The sequence below is a fragment of the Tubulanus polymorphus genome, chromosome 3, assembly GCF_964204645.1.
Source record: "Tubulanus polymorphus chromosome 3, tnTubPoly1.2, whole genome shotgun sequence".
In the NCBI taxonomy this organism is placed as follows: Eukaryota; Metazoa; Nemertea; class Palaeonemertea; order Tubulaniformes; family Tubulanidae; genus Tubulanus; species Tubulanus polymorphus.
This window is the reverse complement of record NC_134027.1, coordinates 6,056,536-6,078,689: the sequence shown is the minus strand read 5'-3', so window position 1 is coordinate 6,078,689 and position 22,154 is coordinate 6,056,536. Positions and strand designations below refer to the sequence as shown.

The following is a 22,154-nucleotide window of genomic DNA, read 5'->3' as shown; positions in this document are numbered from 1 at the left end:
GTAATCCCGGGAATATTTTCGGTAGGCCATTATTCCTTGCTAGTTCATTGCAGATTTGCTACCGCTCTTCGTAACTCGGCTCCTTCTATTATGTGGTAGTTTTCCTTGGCATTTTCTTGTTTGTTCTGCTAGTAGAAACCTTACCGATTGGTAATATTGTGTATATGAATCATACGCCACTAGCAGCAGCAGCACCACCACGTCTCACGGAGCGAGGAGATGATTGCGTCGGAAACGTTTTGGTTGCACTAGCCGGCCGGTGAACTCATGTGAGAGAAAAATGTGGCTTGCATATGCCATAATAAACTTCCTTGCCAATGGGTATATATATTCTTTTTTTAGATATGTATGTATATAACACAATATAATGATAATATGAAACTTGCAAAAAATGACCCGAGATTCCCCTTGATTAACGGTAAGAAGTTTGATTCGACTTAGGGTGTGACTGAGGTTCATTGCAGGCGATGCTCGCATCTTGAATCGTCAATGGGCTATCAGTTGATAGATCTATCAACTGTTATCTATTGCTATCACCTATTGATAGATTTTACAATAGGCTTTCACCCAATCATCATTGTTGGGGAAGTGAGTTTGTCCCGAGACTTGAGCCGGGAGGGAAATTCCCGCGATAAGCTAACTTTAAGAACTTCACTATAACTGAAGATACAACATCGTTCTCCTCGTTCTCCCCTGTTATGCATATTTGTATTTCGACATTTATTTTCTTAATTACGTCGATGAAGAACAATCCTTGTATTAATTACAGTAACCAGGGATAATGCAGATATTCCTGATTTAGGATCTAGATGAAATATATTCCTGTGCAGCGATAAAACATTAACGAGTAATCTAATCTGTTGAAATTCTTGAGCAGGAATCTGTGTATTCTAATTATGTGTTATATATAATCCTCATGCTCAAATTTCTCAATTAAGTTTTCAGTCTTCCCATAGAAACTGCGTGCTTTGTTTTTTGATGAATTAACTTTTTTTCAAGAATTAAATTGAATATTTCGGGCAAAGACATAATTATTTTGAATAGTTTTTTTTAATCTCTCTATAGTGTGCTCTGTGCTATATCTTTATTGCAATTTTTGTCTTAATCCGATGTGTTAGGCCTCTCACGTAAGGAGCAATAAATTTAAATTGAATTGTGCAGGTGCGGCCTCGGATACAACACGCTCGAGCGCGCAGTCTACAGTGTGACTGTAAACATTCACCATTTCCAGAGCTGTCAACGTTTACTCGTCCCAGTACTCGACCGTGCGTAAAATATTCATGTTTTAACGTGTTCGATTCCCTTTTTACAGTTCTACTCGTCGTCGTTCATCTTCAGTCGAGTCTGCTCTGAGATACCGATCAACATCATCATGAATATCTTCATTGCGGCGTTCTGGATTCTACTCGTAGTGTGTGTCGGGTTGTTTTTCTACACGAAGTCGACGGTAAAATCGAGCAATGATCCAGCTTTCAGGAAATTTCAGATGACCTATCTCGTAGTGTACCTGCTCGCTATGGGTAAGTAATTCGCCAACATTTTAACCGGGAAAAAGTTTATTTTGTGACCCCATTTTAAGCCACAAATACTTTTCGCTGGTGTCACAGGGACTTGACACAAAAGGATTTTGATCCCAGCATCCTAGGTACTATATATAAAAACGTTGTGGCTACTCGTACGGACCCGTACGGATTTCTCTTAAGGCTATTCGTACGGAACTAGGATCTGTACGCTAATAACTGTCGCTGATTGGCTGATTAACACCGTGCATGCGTACAGAGGTGCGCGACTTAGAAAATTCAAGGAAAGTGTGGAGAATAGAGTTAGAGAAAAATGGAGTGGATCGAGCGAGACCCGAACCCGGGCCAGTAAATTACTAGCGCATCATCATACCACTAGACCACCGAGCTCGCTGACAGTCGACCGAATGTTTTAACTACATATAGCCTCACCTTACCCTAACCCTATCCCTTCCCATACGAACATTCCAGAGTAATCCGTACGAATAGCCTACGGAATTATTCGTACGGGTCCGTACGAGTAGCCACTTCGATATAAAAAATATGTCTTTTTTTATATATAGTACCTAGGATACTGGGGTCAAAATCCTTTTGTGTCAAGTCCCTGTGGCTGGTGTCAAAAATCTGAATAACTTTAACTAATTAATGTTGACGCTATATTTCATACCAACTTGTTCAACCGTGTTATTAGGTTAATGCCCTTATCATTCTTAATGTTTGTATAGACCTGTCTGATTTTAAAAGCTTACCACCAATGTTTTGGTATTTTACTACAGTATTGTAGAACACTCACTTAATTCAAATGAATAGGGACTGCCCCAGATTTCTCTGAAGTAAAATCCGAATTATGAATAAAAGTTTACATGGTTCCAGGTTAAGGCGACCATATATTTCATCTGAATCAAGTGAAAATCTGAATTAAGCGAACTCTGCTGGATTTGGTTTATTGATATAAAAATGATACAGCGTCTGCATAACGTCCACTTCCCCATATTGTTGAATAAGTCTTAAACAATCTGAAGATTGAACTTTGTTATGTTTTTCTTCTATCAACTCTTATAGCCGGAGATTGGTTGCAAGGTCCTTACGTCTATGCGCTATATGAGCACTATGGAATGACGGTCCATAACATTGAAGTGTTGTTCGTAGCTGGATTTGGTTCCAGTATGTTGTTTGGAACATTCGTTGGTTCAATCGCTGACAAATAGTAAGTACATCATTTGTAGATATGAAGCAATCGAGTAAGAATAATTTTAAACGTAAATGCCTATATATATGGCTTGAATATCATTTCATCAAGAAACTAAACTTGCCGTTATACTGACTTGATAGATGGGGTCTTTTTAAATGAATGCAACTGCAGTGATTATTTGACATCAGTTCAAGGCCCAGTACCAGAGTACAGACAAAAAATAGGTATCCTAAATCCTGGTATCCTTGATACTGGGCTTGAGCCTATTTTTTTAGGTCTCGACTCTGGAACTGTTCCTTGTCAGGTAGGCTACCCAGTATGTATTTTAGTCTGGTGACTGATGATCTTCTCATTCAACAAATTTCTCCACTCCTGTTTGACCAACTCCATTGTTTAGGCTACCGGTACATCAGTTTTTCTCCTGAACTTCATTACACGTGCACAAACAAAACTGTCGGAGAAGGGCTCTACAATGAACCAGTGATGAGAATGATTTTTTTACACAGATTGTAGCCTACCATTTTCAACTCTCCCATTCAACCACCTAAGTTTCTGTTGTTTTATGTGTTTTTTTTTTTATTTCTAATTCGACGGGCTTCTTTCCGTTAGGAATTGGATCCATGTACATCTGTGCTACCATCCACATGTGTGCTGTGTGTCAATCTACTGTAACCTCTAATTACCTTGAACTATTTTAGTGGAAGACGGGCTAATTGTTTCTTGTACGGAGTGTTGTATGGTCTATCATGTACTACAAAGGTAAGAACATTGTATCGAGGGATCAATAGTTTTAAGTTTGATTTAGGTAAAGCTCTCTTTTTGTCATTACAATTTTCCTTTGTCAACTTTATTATCTTGTCTCTGACTGGTCATGTTTTCAACCTGGCTTAAGATCAAGTAAACATATTAACAAATAATCTTTAAACCTTTTTGAAACCTTTTTAAAGTTTTAGAATTTTTAATTATTGAAGTTTATTTGTAAGATTTTCAATTATTGAAGTTTATTTGTAAGATCTCATTTTGATATTTTTCAGCATTTCAACAATTTCTATATATTGCTGCTTGGAAGATTTTTAGGGGGTACAGCGACTTCCATTCTCTACAGCGCATTTGAATCATGGCTTATCTTCGAACATAACAAGGTATGTTGATCAACTTGGCTTTATTATAGTGAAAGTACTGGAAGTATTTGTAGTGAAAATTGATGCATATTTTCATCACCGCTAATAATTAATGATAATAATATTTGTGTGCAAATTTCGATAATTGAAGCAGTTTAATAAATTGTTGTCGGTGTATTTTTTCAGCGTGGATATGATTCGGACTTGTTGGGAACTGTTTTCTCACATGCCGTTCTTGGTAATTCACTAGTCGCTGTGACTGCAGGAGTAGTCGCTCAGAACTTTGCCGATCACTTTGGTTTCGTGTAAGTCAGTTAATCAATTCCATTTGTGGTGTTCAAACCATAGAACCTTATCTGTTTCACCGCCAATTTTAAATCTGGTCATTTATCTTTTTCTTTTATTTTCAGTGCTCCATTTGATGTCGCTTTGTGTATTCTGACCATATTGTGCATAGTAGTTTTATTCACTTGGTCAGAAAATTACGGAGACACTAAGAGTAACGTGCTAGATAGTTTCAAAACTGCCGCACAATCAATCAGAACAGGTAATGAATTCAACAATTACCAATAGATACTACAACAAAATTATTCTCCGTCATTGTCTAAATGCGATTTCTTTTGACTTCAGATCCTAAGATTTTGTGTCTCGGACTAATTCAATCATTATTTGAGGGTTCGATGTACACATTCGTGCTTGAGTGGACACCCGCTTTGACTCCACATACAGATAAAGTCAAAACAACGAGAGCTTTGTTATCGAAAGAGGATGGCCATATTGGCACCATACCTCATGGATATGTATTCGCTGGATTTATGGTTAGTTGATTGCCCAGTTTTGTAAACCATTGGCCATAACTATAGCTAATAACAATCGGTAATATCGATATGATTCAAAATTTTGAAATTATTTCTTGTGCAGGTCGCAATTATGATTGGATCATCGCTGTTTAAGCTATTTTCAAGATGCACCAGTGTCGAGTCTTTCATGAGGTGGGTCAAAATATTACTTTTCTATTGCCACATTGGTAGTAAAAACTGAAAAAGAATCATTCTGTTTAACGGCATTGAATTATTGTTGAGTTTATATTGTAATTTCAGGCCAGTTTTGCTTCTGTCGTCAGTGTCGTTATTGATGCCGATCATATTTCCAGGGGTAAGATTCATTTTCATCATAAAACACTGTAGAATTCCACTTGGGGGCTTCAAGATTCCAACGCTCAGAAACTGTGAAAGTGAAAATATTAATATCAATCCTGACTTCATTATTTGTCAGTTCGAATATAGGGCAATTGCCCCAAAGAAAACTGCCCCGATGCCCCAACAACAATGACAACCAAGGACAATTTTACTGCGAAATTCTTATACAGTGTTAAAGTAATGCCCCTAAATACTAACTACCAATTCCAATGAAATAATTGGTTAGTGCAGCTAATTACTCTAGTACTGATTTTATGTTTTAAGATATTTGGATTACTTTGATATCTGCTAGTACCGGTAACACTTAAACTAATTCCAATGAATAAGTCAAAGTAAACTAGCACGCTAACATTAGCTAATTATTCTGTTGATGAGTGAGAAATTATATAAGGTCATTTCTTGTAGCAAAAATATTATATTGTATGAGATGGAGTTCTATGTTTTATAGATCTATATCGATCTATGTTATCGGCATCTGTATAAAAGAAATAATATATTGGTACTCAGCATATGAATTTCTGCTCAGTAAAACTCCTTTGTTGTCATTAAAAGTGCTTGGCTGTCACTGTTGTGGTTTTTCATTGGATGATGGGAGCGATTGTCCTAATACCATAGTGGGTTCATAATAGAACCGATGATTCTTATGAATGGGAGTTTGGTAATTTTGTTCATAGCAGTCGTCTTACGCATATGCATTCAGTATTTTTTCGTTAGTTGCAGCTGCTACAATTTGAGATTGTACCACTATGTACATTGATATCTGTGCCCATATAACAACAAATTTGTTGCAAGCTAAACAAAGTTTTAGTTTGATGCAAACATCGCAGTCTGTATCCTGTGTAGAAATGACTAACCCACTATATGTATATCAAGAAATAACAGCGTAAATTAAGCTATCATCTTAATTCTGCCCGAAACTTTTGTGGATTTGTATTTTTTGATGTTGTTGGTTTGTTTTTCATTCGAACACTGTACACAGTATATTGTGAATACATGTATTTTGAAAATGAGAAATTTTGAGGTACCTGTTACTCTAGGCTAGTAGTCCTGTTTTGATTGCCAATCAGTTTGTGTTAAGTGGTTAAGAAGTCTTAGAAATTTGTTTCAGATTTTTAGTTATATAACTGGTATTTGTATTATTTTTTTAGAATCAGCTCGTTATCTTTATCGGATTCCTGGTATTTGAGGTGTGCGTTGGTTTATTCTGGCCGTCACTGAGCACTATGAGAGGCAAATACGTCCCTGAAGCTAGTAAGTTTTCTTGATGATCGAAATTTCATACCAAAAGTCCATAAAGACAACTTCATTTCATCTCTTGTCCAAAACTACTCTTCTCTAATCGATTAACTTTGGGCATTGTTAAACATGAAATTGATTTCTAAATAGTGACTATTTTACTTCATTTGAATTTCAGCAAGGGCAACTATTATGAACTTCTTCAGAATTCCCTTGAATCTAATTGTAGTAATTATACTTACTCAGGTATGTTCAAGCAAATTATTACCGCCATATGTCTATTTCGACTAATGTTCAATTTACGTGCAAGTATCCAAAAATATTATCCTGGACATTTAGTGTAATATGAGATGTTTTTGTTGCAGAATTTGAAAATGACTGTGATATTCGAGTGTTGTGTAGCTTTTCTCTTCGTCGCATTTGTGGCACAGCACTGGCTGTACAGGTTAGCCTCTAGAGATTTAAGATTCTACATGTATTTCATTGAACTGTTACCCCGGTATTCAACAAATGAACCATTTCTTTACTCAGGCTGAGTTTATCCAACACAAAAACCACATCTCTGAATGGAAAAACTGACAGACCAACATCAAGCACTGAAGATAAAAAGCCTCTGATGGACGAGGAAGCATCTGTTTAAACAAATCAGAAGATCTGAGTAAACATCGCAAATAATTTGAACACCGATCGCTCATTCATTTCATAAAATGATGAAATTTTATGGACCTGGTATTTTATGTACCTGTATCCTTGTAAATGACATATGGTTTTAATTTTCAGAAATTCATCATACAGCTCTCAGATTTCATGAATTATGGTCAATGTGATGATTCTTGCTTTTAGGGATTCATTTCTTTTGAATAAAGATAAACTATGTCAACCACTGAACATGTCAAAGATTTGTTGCTTGACTACCATAATATTGGCTTGTGAAATTTGTTTTAGAATATGCATGTCTTGTTTTGGAGAGGCTACGGATCTTATCTAGGTCTGCCTTATTTTTGTCATTCGCAGATCTCTGTCAGATAATTCACACATTTCTGTAGTTTTCAAGTCCGTCCAAACTTCTTTCGATTTCACAGGATATTACTTATCTAAGGGTTTTTGGTTTTGTTCCTATACTTTAGCTGTTCTGATCTCATTTAAACAGTTCAAATTGAGATGTAATTCTGATTTTGAATGCGGGCTTGGGGGTTGGAACATTGCCTGAAATGAAACATTGTACAGTAGACTTCACTCAAGTTGGATCTATTGAGACTGTAAAGATGTGTCCAACTTGAGCGATATCTGAGTTGGATATTATATATAGTTTCACAAAAATTATATAAAAAAACATACAAGTTGATCAGATCCGACTTGTGGGTCTACTGTACTTACAAAATGTATAGGTCTTAGAATTAGAAGTATGTTCATGATATTTACAATCAAAATGATATAATATTGCTTATACTATGTGTTAACTATGGTATATCAGCATAGAATAATATTATTATTTTTTGTGACTATATGATATTATAAGTTGTGTGATGAAAATGTGCTTTATTAGAAGGTATGCGCCTAAATATTTTACCTATACATTTCTTGAATTCATTCAAATGACTTAGAGCTGACTGAACATATGAGCTTCGCTTTGCAATAAACATAGCAATATGCCATGACGCGTTATTGCAAGCCGTCCAAGTTTGCATACTGGGTAATTCATTTCCCTCTTAAAGATCAGTAAATACCTGTTTAAAACGAAAAATCCATGGAAGTTTTGCTGTTCAGTTGTTAGGTCTATTCTTTCGTAACAAAAATTCATAATGGACAATCCATTAGTCTGATAGAATTTTTGGTATTATTCTTTATATTTTAAGTATGGATTTTTGATGTATACATCTCTTAAGATGTTCTATATATTGTATGTATATCATATTGCTATTTTTACGTTACTGGTACTATATTATGCTGTTCTTTTTCTAAGTTTGATAATTGAAGCATGAACCACCACTCATTGTCAGTCATTTTTTGAGAATGCAAAAGCGGATCTAGGATTCTTTGAAGGGGTAGAACTGAAAATTGGAATGATTTGGCTATGTGAGGGCTGCAAGCATGAACATCCGTGGAGGTTTTGGTGGCCCTTCAACAGAAAATTACCTCCAGCAGAAAATTAGGACATGAGGGCACTTGTCCTTATCATGGCCCATTTAGGTTTATTTTTCGTCATTTAAATATTTTCTTTGCAAAAAAAGTTCCAGACTTTGGGAGGTACATTTGAAAGGGTTGACCATTCCACCCCCTAAGTCTGCGATGAATGAAATGGGACATATGTAACTGCAAGTCCATAAGATCCCAATCATAAAATGATTCATCATTTGAACTACTGTTTTGGATCTGAACAGATTGATAAGTCGGTTCATAGAATATCGAATACTCGGAACATCGACGTAATCTTTGCTCGAATTGTTTTGATACTTAAGACGTGGTTCTATCGCATTGCACTGTTGGTTCTCTTCAATTATTGATGTTTTCTAGTTTGTGCATTTTTTGTTGTCTGGCTTGCAACCAGCATACTTACATTTTCCATGCACATATGTATTATTATGAATAAAAATATATTGATATTTAATTATCAAACCAGTTGTTACTTTATTTTGTGAGCATGACCAGTTGATGAGTGGAGGATTGGTTTTAAGACATGAGACATTTGTCCTAGAATCCATAAGGATTGCACTGATGGCAGAATATGAAGCATGTAGCACTTTTTGTGGACTGCTGTTTGCAATAAGTGCACAGCATAAATCAGGGCCTTGCATTATTTTCAAAGGTCAGGATTTCCTACCTGTCCTGCACTCTAGTAGTCAGATGTATGGACACTTAAGGCCGGGCCGAGATGTTTACTTAACTCCTTAGACGACCACGCTTAATCAGACCCTAAGCTACTTGAGACGGATACTAAGGGTCTGCTGGTCATATGGCTTGATTTTCTGTGAGCTCCGGGGACCCCGCCATTAGATTCCGTCTGCTTAGGATACTGCTGGATGTTTGTGATCACAGGCTTCATGGCTTGTGCAGGACTAAAGCGTGAGCTGTGGGGCTGAAAGATGATCTGTTATGAGGCAGATGGTAAGGTCGGCAGGGTGCGCAGACCAGGCATGCAGTGCATAATTGTTGGATGTTGAATATTTTTCTATCAGACAGCAGCCATCGACTGATTGTATAGATTCACAGCCAACAACAAATAACTCGACATGAAATGTTTCAATTGTTTATTGAAAAAAAAAACGTATTAAGCTTAGTACTACATGTACAAGTACTGGTACATACACACTGTTAAATTTGATTCTTATACTAACTGTATAGTATTCTTCACACAATTATTATAACTATTAGAATATATTTTATGTATATTATCTATTGTCGATATATTTAGATATGAGATTGAAAAAAATCTTATTCATGAAGACTACCGTACTTACCTCATTGACAGGACTTGTCATGGATACGAGTTTAAGGATATGGATTCATTCAGTTGCAATCTACTTTTGTCTATCAAATCCAAGTATTAATAGTAACATTTCGTATAAAGGATACATTAATTTACAATCTGTTATTGCCTATCTATTATTCAAGAACTTTTACTTAAGGTTAAGTAACTAATTTCTTAGTAAATCTCTTAATAAGTTTTGTATAACGTATAACATTTCATGCCAATATACTCAATGCACTTTTATTTACAGTAAATAGAAAACATGTTTTAACTACGGTAGTTCGGGTACGATAGATAATCATTAACCGTTGAAGTGAAATCATTCGCCACAGAGCCTATGGTAAAAAACCAAATCATCAAATCTCGAGGTAATAGAAAAATGGCACACTGAGCTTGGACAATGCAATAATAATACATGTAGTAGTGTCAAATACAGAAACAAAATACTAGTACACAGATTTCGTGTAATGAACAGTCAAACTTACAAAGAGCAACAATCATAGAGATTTCACCTCATATATGCATGGTTTAGTAAAAACTGGCCGATTAGAAAAATCAAAACTGGCTTCTTAATTTAGAAATAAAGTAATTTAGATACTGATTTATTTGAAGAACTCTATACAACAATGTAAATAAACCTACTACATAAAACATGAAATAGCTAGATACTGGGTTTTCATTAAGGGATATCTTTGTAATAGGCTAAGTTTCATACAGATTTCTTCATTTACTGTTTTACCACTGGTTTTAGCTAGATTTGACCATGGTTGATAGTACCACTAGAACAGTAAAAGACAGTGAGATTGGCCACAAAACACGTGAATTACTAAACGTCATTCACAATCAAATGTTTAATAATGACCTTGATCACTGCACTGTATCACTTGTATGATTATCATGTATACAGTATACTACTAGACATATTCCAGTTTACAACACAGAACAGTCGTGGTTTTATTTACAGGAAGAACGATATTACACATTTTTACATAAGCACCCAGTTCCCTAGTTAATACACGAATAAGCTTGGCTCAATCTTAAAGAACTTGGGCCGATCTGGTATTAATTAGACAGAAAAGCTGATGAATTAAGGCATTTACATTTTTAGATTCTAGAAAATATCTGATACATAAAATATTTCTTTCAATAGGAATTTTCAATGAATATTCTGAATAAGACACATGCATGAGCTTAGATTAGAGACTAATATTTTTTTCAAGATTTGAACCTCGAGGAATATGTTGATGCTGTAATAATACAATTTTGCGTGATAATTAATCGAAAAGTTAATTATGTTGAACTCTGATCATTTATAAGTACTCTCAACAATTGACTTGTTTATAACTAAATGATTATCAAAACAGGAAGCAACATATGCCTCCACTAATACTGCACTTCAAAGAATAACTTTTGCACCTCTGTATAAAAGTCAACGAGGTGATACGATCTATTATGCTAAATATCTTATCGCCACTCCAGGCTGCATAATTGAAAATCATGATTTTGAACCAATTTGAACTTTTATTTGAATGAACTTCGATCAATCCACCCACTGTAAGTAGTTACAAATGGATACGTAATTCAAATTGTATATATCATACTTATTAATTAAACTCAAATTTGATTTTCAAATTGTCGATTAATTTTGGCAAAACTTGTTACTAAATAATACAAAATAAGATAGGCTACAACTATAACCTAGATGAATTTAAAAAACGGCAAAATAATCATATATCGAAGATGAAAAATCTATTATTTGCACAATCCATTATTTCATCTTAAGATCACAAGTGTAATGCTATCAAACACTTATAAACAAATATAGTTACTAAAAATATGCCATGTTGTAATAGGTTTATGTACGTATGTAATGACTGACTTGTTTTATTGCTGATTAGATACCAATTACTCACATGATTATTATTAGTAACTAGCAATGATAATGCCAAATGAAAACCTTTGATGATGAAGAAATGTTTCACATGAGTTTATACAGTTCGAAGTATACAGATTCATATCGATAAGACACAACAGGTTACAAAGAACTTTCAACTGATCCTAGATGCGTATTAAACCTTTTAGAGCTCCCCGACACAAATCTTAAATCCAAATTCAACTTTCTCTCTTGTATTCCTGCATGCACCTCCAAAAAACAAATTCTACAGCACCATAATAACTATTACGATTGTAAAAGTATAACAAGCATGTGCCAAGGTTTTTGTTGATAGGCAGTCCTTATATAAGAAAAAGGCCTATATGCTTTGATAAAAAAATCTTCAACCCTCAGATCAACTCAGTATATGCATGCATTATTATGATATTCACTTTTGATAAGACAATAATCCGATAAGAATTCTTTGTAAATTTTAGATTTTGATAACTGTCCCACTGTCGCCTTTCAGCACCCACTAAATGCAGATATTTTTCTGTTCACTAATGACCCACAAGGCTAGCACCAATGTTTTGGCTTTCCCAGATAGCTTGCAATCAGTCAATTCTATAATGACTCTCCTCACCATGAATAAACAATGAATACGAAACTCAATACAAGCAGCGAGATGATATGAATATTTTGTGTACGAAGGTCAGAACATGAAATATGGCTTACTTCAAACTTTCTCCATTTGTATCCTGTTAAAATATGTAAATCATACATCAAGTCCTTACCTCACTTCATACATTATACACTATATACTATGAAATAATTTGTAAGTTTTATTAGGATTTGGCTGCTCTCAAGAGTTTTATCACCTCACAATCAGCAGTAATATTTGACAAGCCAGTTTACGGTGGGACATAAAACGGCTTTTGCTTGTGTGCATTAGAGCGAGGTTTAGCATTACGACTGCCGTTAGGAGCGGTGATAGGTGGTGGTGGCTGATATGGCGGCGAGTTATCGCGCTGTTGTTCGTCGTGGTCTACCAGTCGACGCATCTCGACTGAATTATACATCGGCGGCGGAAGGTGTTTGCGCGGCGTCGATCGTGGCATGCTGTGATACTGCGGAGGTGGCTGCGGCGGCCGTTCTTCTTGCAGGATCAACGGCTTCGTCGGTGGGTCGGGTTTGTCGTCGATTTCATCAGCAAAAATCACTGGAATTCCTTTATTCGCGTAAGTTTGTTTATCATTGGTGGAAAGTTTGCCTTTCCGTCGAGTATGGTACAATACACAAGCTACAATCGTCGCGACGATGATAAAGAAGCCCATCACCGCGATCGGAATTACAACATTTATCATAAACTTCTGATTCAAGTTAGCGATTTCCTCCATACCATTTCCACGTGACGGTTTTTCTACAGGTTTCTCCGTCGGCTTTCCCGGCACAAAAGCGACATCGGAACACGAGCCCAGCGATCTTGCAAGCGCCGATTTGATTTTAAACGGTTTCATTATTTCAACGAGTTGCGGATTTAAAGTATCGTTGTCACGTATGATATAGTTCATCAGCCCCATAATCGCTTTTGCCGGACACGGATTCTTCCGCAATGTTGTATTCGTCCAAGCGAAATGGACCGAGCCCGATTTGATGCTGCGCACCAGGATGCTGCTCGCATTCTTATCGCCGTAGACCTGCGCGATTTTCTGCACGATTGATATGCTGTTATCGACGTCGGCGATGAACTTGTCGTAACTCTCGGCGAGCACGAGAACGAACTCGTGTGATGGCGGTCGTTTGTAATATTTTCGCGCTCGTTTGACGACGATCTCGAATTGCATACGTCTGATTTTTCCTCCGCTGTCGACAGCCGCCAGCGAATACCCGTACACTCGTCGGTCCTCATCTTTGAGCATCGGTAGACCGTAGAGCAGTTGCTCTTTCTGATTGAATCTCACCCACGACGAACGCGGTAAATTAGTGCCGCGTTCCAAAACGAGCAGTCGCAAATTTCGAGTATCGCCGTCTTCCGCGTCATAGAATACATTATGCGGGATTTTATAATGTAAAACTCGGCCGATATGAGCCGTAATACGCCCGATCTCTTTGTCGACAGTCGGTGCCGAATTCAAATCGACGTCCGGGAAAATCTGGGGTATATCATCCGTATTCTTTACATCAATATCAGTTTTTGTGGGGTGAATTTCCTTCTCATCTGTTGGATTGATATCGATAACTCGAGGTGTACTCGGTAGCGGTTTAGTAGGGGTCGCCGGTGTCGGTTGGACTTTCATAATAGTAGGGTTTACCGATACTTGCTCGGTCGGAATTTCGACCATAGGAGTCATCAACGTTTGCTTCGACGGAGTCGGAATGATTTCAGTAACCAACATGATCGGTTTACTGGGTGTAATCATTAATGTCTGTACCGGTGAATACAACCGTCTGGTTGGTTTCACGCGATGAGTTTTCATGTAATCGTGTCCCGGGGTCGCTTGCGACGGTACGACTCGATTCATATCCCGCGCCTCATCGGTCGGAGGCGTCTTCTCCAAGGCGGCCGTTGCGTAAACCTGTCGTTTACGCCTTCGTTTTAGAACCTGCACCTGCGGCCGGTTATTCGTTACATGCCAACCGACGATCGGGAACCCGATCGCCGACGATAATTTACCGGTGATGGATGACGATTCGACGATCTCCAGTATAGACATACTATCCGCATCAACCGTCCCGCATCCGATCTGCCACGATACCAAAATACCCGGGTATTTCTGGGACCGACTGTTTCCGGGACCGGCGACGAGAGCGGTTGCATCATAGGCTGGCCGGCCTCCTAACGCAACCAAACGCACACTGCTAACCGTCAGGTTCAAATGCGCCGCAAATTTATTCGCTAAACTGACTTTGTCTGACTGCGACAGAGTTTCTGGGTCTGCGTCTATAATCACTGAAGCCATTGTGAGAGGATCGTCTTTACGACAGTGATATTTAAGAGTTTGAACCTGGCTCAGCGGCGACGGCATTTCCAGCGATGAACTTTCTTTGACGGTGATGATGAAATAATGTTTCGATGTCGGATTTTTTTCAGAACTGATGGAAATATGGTAACGTCCAAGATCACCGGCCGATGGGATCCCTTCAAGAGAGTCTGTTTCAGCGTTGTAGGTTAACCATTTTGGAAGCTCAGGCTTGTCTATTTCGGTAATCTGAAAGATTAAGTACTGCATTACATGAAAAAAGTCAAATGAAAAATTCTTTTCAATTATATCTATTAACAAGAAATATCAAGAAACTTATCAAAATTCTTCGCGACTTTTATATGTATGTGTTTTTTCAACAGCTGCAAAAACTAAATCATCTAGGCAGAGATTCATTTTTTGAAGCCATTTATTTGATTACACGGACTGGGCGAGAATCTAAATAAGCCAGGAGAACAAAATTGAAATTCTAAACATCAAACAGATATTGCTCAGCGAACAGCTATCTCTTTCTTTGAGCTCATCTTGTGTCGAATAAACATGTGTGTTCATCAAAGCAGCATTAGGGACACATACAGAGACAACGCTCAGATAAGAACCAATCCTTGCCAGAAGATTCTAACGTCATCAATATCAGAGGCTGTCAGAGGCGAAGGGTGCAGGTGCATTTATCTGTATTTAGTTCGACATTGCATCTGCTGTATATCAGCGAGGATCCAATAGGATTTTCTATCCAGCTGCCATGAGCTGAAGAACTTTTCATATGTAATCATTCTATGGCATTATATCTGAGAGGCTATTGATAAAATTTCATACAGGTCAACAGCTTGTTTACCCCGGCATGCCTGTATATCGCAGTCAAGGAAAATATTCCTTAATATTTATTCATCTGGTTCAATATCTCTCCAGACTACCAGGGTACGATATTCTGGGACCGCGATCTGTTTTAAGTTCCTTAGTATCTTCTAGGGGGATAGAAAATACAAAAGACCATCTATCACAATAATCATCAACTACATTAATAAGCAGTGATATAACGAAATATGGTAGACATCAATTACCGATAAATATAGGTAATTGAGGTACGCAAATGCTTTGCTGATAGCTAAGTCTATGCTTGAAGCAGATCTACGGGGGTAATCTGAAATCCTATAAATATCAGAGCCTATAAATACTGACAAAACATTATAAAACAAACCTGATATTTTCCTATATGTTTTTGTAATCCTAATTTATACTGAACGACTCGATCGATATCGGTGACGATGTCCGGTAACTGCCAGGCCGGCTCCAACTGGCGCCCCACGCCCTCGCCGCGACCTTGCGAAATGTACGAATTGATATCCCTCGAGAATGAATCGATAATCTGTACGCTCAATCCGAAATGGATTAAGACGAACAAGACGAGTAATTGCTGAATGATTTTCGTCATTATTGGCTCCATAGTCGGTGTTGATTCTCTGCGATTATTTCTGAAGATCTGCCGATGTTTTTGCGTGACCAATCATAAAAATTCCATGACCGTCGTTTGCGCTATATTTCTGAAATGAATTTCAAATCTAAAATCAGAATACCGGTTTTACGGGTTACGGATACTTGATTCAAAGAGCATAATGTGGAGTTGACCCATATGGACTTAATGGTTTAAAGGGGTTATAGGTCTGATAACGATAATGTTTAATCTAGTGAATATTGATAAGAGAACTGTTTACGTAAGATCAATATTGGCTTCTCTTGTTCAGTGGTTCCCACTACCATTCTGTCAACACGCCATACGACTGACCATGGGCGAGACTGCCACATAAAACGAACCATGATATTTTCGCAAAAGCGACTACAGAACAAACAAACCTACTCAACTTTTGCGAGAGAATAAATCAATCATTCTGGAATCCATCAAGTCATGTCGACTATACGCAGATATTGAAAAATGAAAGATAACCATAAATCCACTGAAATAGGCTACTAAAAATTTTACATTATGAATGGATCGTATCTCAAAGCTCCACTTAAAAACCGCAACAAGTATCTTTTATTCAGCTAAGCAACTGACATCCACATAATAGGGTAAAAACACGATAGATCCAATTCAAAATAAGTAAGTGCCTATTCAAATGAATGTTCAAGAATCTCAGAACACTTCAGGCAAGATTGCATTAAAATTCCTGGGAAAAAAATTGGAAAGGCACTTCGATAAAAAGAGTAAAGAATTATCATATGCTGTTGCTTGATAAGAATTAGATCCAGCCATTGCAGCTATGCGAGCTTACAGGCCCAGAACCTACTGTCAAATTTGCATCTTTCAAGACAAAATATAAAGCATAATACAGGCCAATTTTATCCTTGATTTCCTGCTTTATAACGAAGCTTAATCCCCATCCACATAATTAATCTCAAACTATGGATTTTCTCATCGATTTTCGGCATAAATGGAGCTTAATCCCGTCGGCGTAATTAATCTCAAAATATGGCTGAAGATATAATTCACATCCCGAGTAAGTGCCATCGACGGTGTAAGTATATGCGCTTCAGTTCAGCTCAGCTACTGACAAATCAACGCAATGATAGAAACAGCAAAGAATGGACGACACGATGATTATCTAAACATATCTTCGTAATCAATTGGATATCGGAATGTTCACGAATATCTACTGGCAAAATCACTGAAACTATCCATTAATCATTAACTTATGATATATTTTATACCTACAGCATCCTTACGCTCACGTCAGCAGGTCGGATCTGTTGCACAGACTGCCGCAAGCTGATGAAGATGATGATTCGATAATAACAGTAGCTAGGAAAACATCGTTCCAACTCTCAAACAGTCGACATGAATAGAGAACAGCGCCCGGCCACGAAGCGATAAACACTCATATCATTCGCTGCGTTCCATCCGACAAATGCCATCATATGAAAATCGGGTGAGCTTTTATCAAATTAGTCAACATTCCCGCTAATTTAGTCGCTGATATTTGTGCAACGCTTGTCGACCTAAATAGCCGTGAATACAAGTGACAGCTTCTGACATATCGGTAATGGATTGTTGTTGTTACGAACAACCGTTGTATACGTTATTGTTTGAAACAATCAATTAGACGAAGTGCCGGTAATGGTGGTTAGGGCGGTAAGATAACTCAACTGTGACAAAAGTCCCTGACAATCAATTCGAATTTTAAGATTACGCGTTTTGAATCGATGAATTATTGATGATATTAAACTATATATTCAAATATATTTCATCGTGATATTCATAAACTACCAACGACACAAAATGCATTTTCACTATTTGATTTTGACTGAATACCCAGGCAACTAAACCGAGCTCAGTGACACATTCTGAGAAATATTGGAAATCTCTGTAATTCGAGCAGCAATAAATTGAATTACAGATTTAAGTGTATAATAGGCGTGGAAGTGGATCAACAGAATATGTGAATTCTAAACACCAACATTCCAATAAATCATACCCCGTAAATCTATAATCTACCATTTCGTTTGGAGTCCCACGATTAGATCTACCTATCCGTAAAATCCGGACGGACTAACAAATCCATAAAAGGAACCACTTTAACCATTTATGACTTTAAGACATTGAAATAATCCTATTGGTATTAATAGCTAGAGGTGAAATAGTAGTCAAATCATGAATTAAAATCCATAATAAGAATGAGACGACAAACAAATCCATAAAATGAACCTTGTCAGACAATAACATAATCCCACTGATATTTAGAGGCGAAATAGTAGTCGAAGTCATGAAGATTTTCTTTCTCGCCTACTTTTACAACCTTGACAAAAAGAAGAATGAACATCTGAAGAATGAACAATCCAGGCAAACAAATCCATAACATAAACTACGTTATAAAATAATCCTGTTGGTATTTACAGATTGTGAGGTCAAATTTTAGTCAAATCATGATGGTTTTCTTTCTCACAGCTAATGAGAATGTTGCATGAACAATCATGCGAGAATGAAGAATTCGATTAAATCATGTATTGCAATCACGAATTTTGTTATAAACGGTTACCAGATCAGTCTTCAATCCAGCGATCCAGAACCTCACTGTACAAAAAGCACACATTGCGAGTAACAAACATTTGTCCAACATATTTTTAAAGAGATTTGCACTCATCTGGGTGATGAATAAGTTTAGACAAATTGGGATTTGAATAGAACTAACCCAGATGAGGAAGTTTAGACAAATAGAAGTTCTAGTACTGGAAAAACACAAACTGGATTTTTTCCTGATGTTCTTTTTATCTAAATGCATACACAGTGAATCACAAACCAAATAACACAATCAGCATAGACAAGTCAGCTTCATAATCTCAAGCACCCGTATGTATGAAATGATTAGACTAAACCCACAACCAGTCAAAATTATTGAAAAGTATAGGCCTATCATCCATTTTGCATGAAAATCCTAAAACATATATCAGCCATAAGAAAACTAATTAGAATATAGCCGAATTCATAAAAATCCGGATAGAATCCAAGATTGATTTCATCACAAACTTAAAATTGTTAACTTAGTCTCATAAGATTGAAAATTCAGCAGAAATCTATATCCACGCCACTAACCTGTTTTATTCCACAATAACTTTATGCGTCGCTAGATCATTCCAAAGTGACCCTTTAGATCGGTAACTGAACTTTTATATCAACAGAAAAGTCCAGTTGTCATTTCTCAACTAATATGACAAGTATCTCATTGACAGCTGAAACACAGACGCAAACACCGAACAATTAGCAGTAATTACAGTCAGGTGAATAGTCAGTATCTTGAGCCTTGCAACGAAAAGTTCAATCAATCATTCAGACTGTATCGTTGACAGCAACAAACAATCTGACTAATGACACGTAGACCAAACAACAAAACAAACAGTTCTTCCAATTTTCCATTTTTATCTTCGTAGTTTATCCGACAAAGTACGTGTAACTGACATTCAACTAGGCTAACAACGTAACATTAAAAAAGCATCCATTTTTTCAAAACTTTCACGTGAATGCTCAAGTATTGTTTTGACTGGATTTCAGAATATGTGTGTCAAAGATGTGGAGTTTCATCTGTATGGGAGACTGAGATGCCTGGAAATTGGAAGGTTAGATAAAAATCTATAGACACATTTTTTTACTTTTCGCATCAATAGAGTCAAAATTTGAACAAGTCGTCTTAATCAGAAAACTGGATCTATCTGCCAAGGAAGAAAATAGTGGGAAATCAACATCTTGCAAAATTCCAGATAATTCTGCTGAAGATTTTAATGATTTCTGTAAAGAAAGGCCAAGGCCTAACAACATGACATTGGAAATGACATCCAGAAAGTTGAACATCAATACATCAGACAGTGTCAACAGCTTATATTCAATTCAGTAATGAGACATCGCATCTAGAGAAGACCTGCTGGATACAAGCCTCGAACATTTTATAGCCCAATTTGAATTTCAATTCTGACAGTTAAAACAAGTGAAGTAACCAATAGCAACTAAATCTCATAGGGAACGGATTTGTCTGTAGCACTCACTTTAGGGCAAAATAAACATTCTCTACAACTGCTACATGGGATATTTCACAACATATCAAGTGTAAAAACGTATGTTATACTCCATTCTAAATTCTTATGGCAATTTTTGTCATATCTTAGGCCTATGTGTAGGCTAACCCTTGTTGGCCTCTTTTTGGCCTATTGTAAAAATTTCATTGTATGTCATTTCCTACGTAATTTCACATAGCATAGACAGTCTCTCGTAAAAACATTAAGTAGTGCTAAGGATAAATCTCTTTTTCAAATTTTTTGTCTTCAGACATAAAATTCTCTCAATTTGGAAAATTTATATCCTTAAGTCGATATATATTTTACTTCGATATCCTTCAAGCTCAACAGAAAAATCGCTTGCTAGTACGTAATCACAAATTTCTTCTGGTCTATAAAATTGCATCCCGATTACCGATAGCAGCAAATGGCGATCGACAGTCACCAGTCTGCGCCTGGCTTTACAGTGAAAGCAACGCTCCCCTGGCCATTGAATCATACATAAAACAAGACAGAAAACCGTGACCAATATCGACACAAAACTTAACCAAAAGTTTCCCCTCGGAATGCGATAATCATGACCATCATCGACATTCGTTCGACAAATTCATCTCCGATAATCTGTTACCATGGAAACTAATCATGCCAAGCTCAAAAACGGTCCAGACTTGAACAATGATATTATGACTGGCGAGGATTTCACCGTGTTATTATTAATATAGTATATAGCCCGAGGCTTCGTACAATCGACCGTGTTCAGGTTATAATCAAGATGGATTTTACGGTGAGTAACAACGGGGCTTATCACGCGCCACATCGGCTTTAACGAGATTAGCTGAATTTTTCGATTACATGAATAAATAATTGTTTAACTCGCCGCATAATTGTTTGACTCGTATCACGTTTCTGACCTGTTGACTTAAAAATATTATTTCATTTTCTCGATGAAGCGCAATATCCACAATGCGATCATCGCCCTTCACATAAGATGAGAAGGTTTAAAAGCGAGCAACGGAGGAATACTATCGTAGAAATTTTCAATTTGATTACTGGTTTCAAACTAGGATATCTTTTATGTCCGACAGATTTTCACAGTCCAAAAAGATCTGCATTGAGCAGAGACTACTTGTAATCAAACTAAATAGTTTGGAAGTGGATATTTTTCAAATGGGCAGCAAAAAGGGGCATGGTTTACAGTCATCTTGTACCCCGGCATTTTTAAGTTTTACTATGCTCAACTTATAATATCCTATTTAAGTTTCACAACATTTCATATCATATCAGAAAAAGGGCTTTATCACGACACAGAAGCCAAAAATATCTTCTATTGCGTGTAGTCTATCTGTCCTGATGGCGTGAAAGGATAATTAATGTTTTTTGCTTTTTGATATGAAACAGAAATCATAGCCTCAATTCAAAAATTATATAGGAAATATATCTTTTAACCAGCGAATGTGAAAAGTTTATCAAAATGCAGGATGGGTGGGACAAGTCTGCATGTAAAAAATACAAATAACATAATAACGAGTTGGGGTCGATTCTTGACCCTGGGCCTGGCGGGCTTAAAAAGGGCCTATAATCGCAGTGGTCAGTAGTAAGTTTAGTTTTTGCTGTAAAAAAGACATAGTAGTGAGACTTTCAGTGTTGCTGTTGTTATGCCTATGGCATGACGTGATGATGGGTGCCCTTTTTCTGTGGAGTGTGTTAGGTCGAGGAGCCAACGTCGACGAGCCCGAGACGAGCGAGGAAGAAATTAATTTGAAATGAATCCCTCACGGTGTTCTAATCGGACACTCGTAAACCGAAAGTCATAAAACATTGAACGGAGACATACCTAAATATTTAGATTAACTTCCAAAAATATTCGTTATCCGCAAGGAGTAGGTTGTAGAGAGTAAAAACCAGTCGATCCGCTGAGTGATCAAAATATGTCAAACGGCGGCCATTAATAATCCACAATATTATCAAGGTCGTTCAGTAAGCATCATGATGTACCAAAAACTTAAAAGACAAATCTAGTATATT

At 36.9% G+C, this 22,154-nt stretch overlaps 2 protein-coding genes across 4 annotated transcripts; one reads left to right on the top strand and one right to left on the bottom strand.

The window, feature by feature from the left end:
• Positions 1-1,228: 1,228 nt before the first annotated feature.
• LOC141902558 (molybdate-anion transporter-like) lies at positions 1,229-8,831 on the top strand. 2 transcript variants are annotated; one of them, XM_074790343.1, is made up of 14 exons: positions 1,229-1,520; positions 2,583-2,727; positions 3,411-3,471; positions 3,747-3,854; positions 4,020-4,138; positions 4,244-4,380; positions 4,464-4,651; positions 4,755-4,825; positions 4,934-4,988; positions 6,181-6,283; positions 6,447-6,514; positions 6,634-6,713; positions 6,800-6,926; positions 7,049-8,831. In XM_074790343.1, the coding sequence occupies exons 1-13, from the start codon at positions 1,373-1,375 to the stop codon at positions 6,906-6,908; spliced, it is 1,392 nt and encodes a 463-aa protein (XP_074646444.1). In that variant the 5' UTR covers positions 1,229-1,372; the 3' UTR covers positions 6,909-6,926; positions 7,049-8,831. The 2 variants fall into 2 exon arrangements, with proteins under 2 accessions (XP_074646444.1, XP_074646442.1); XM_074790341.1 differs by having other exon boundaries at positions 6,800-8,831.
• A 670-nt stretch (positions 8,832-9,501) lies between these two features.
• Positions 9,502-22,081, bottom strand: LOC141902762 (dystroglycan 1-like). 2 transcript variants are annotated; one of them, XM_074790636.1, is made up of 3 exons: positions 21,964-22,081; positions 15,790-16,132; positions 9,502-14,819 (listed from the first exon to the last, which is right to left on the bottom strand). In XM_074790636.1, the coding sequence occupies exons 2-3, from the start codon at positions 16,033-16,035 to the stop codon at positions 12,522-12,524; spliced, it is 2,544 nt and encodes an 847-aa protein (XP_074646737.1). In that variant the 5' UTR covers positions 16,036-16,132; positions 21,964-22,081; the 3' UTR covers positions 9,502-12,521. The 2 variants fall into 2 exon arrangements, with proteins under 2 accessions (XP_074646737.1, XP_074646738.1); XM_074790637.1 differs by lacking the exon at positions 21,964-22,081 and adding an exon at positions 19,177-19,386.
• Between the last annotated feature and the right edge of the window lie 73 nt (positions 22,082-22,154).

Excerpts from the sequence above, each read along its gene's own strand:
- LOC141902762 (XM_074790636.1), bottom strand. The coding sequence starts at position 16,035 with ATGGAGCCAATAATGACGAAAATCATTCAGCAATTACTCGTCTTGTTC. Across the intron at positions 14,820-15,789 it reads AACATATAGGAAAATATCAG|ATTACCGAAATAGACAAGCC; the intron begins GTTTGTTTTATA and ends TTAATCTTTCAG.
- LOC141902558 (XM_074790343.1), top strand. The coding sequence starts at position 1,373 with ATGAATATCTTCATTGCGGCGTTCTGGATTCTACTCGTAGTGTGTGTC. Across the intron at positions 4,139-4,243 it reads GCCGATCACTTTGGTTTCGT|TGCTCCATTTGATGTCGCTT; the intron begins GTAAGTCAGTTA and ends TTTTATTTTCAG. Across the intron at positions 6,714-6,799 it reads GCACAGCACTGGCTGTACAG|GCTGAGTTTATCCAACACAA; the intron begins GTTAGCCTCTAG and ends TTCTTTACTCAG.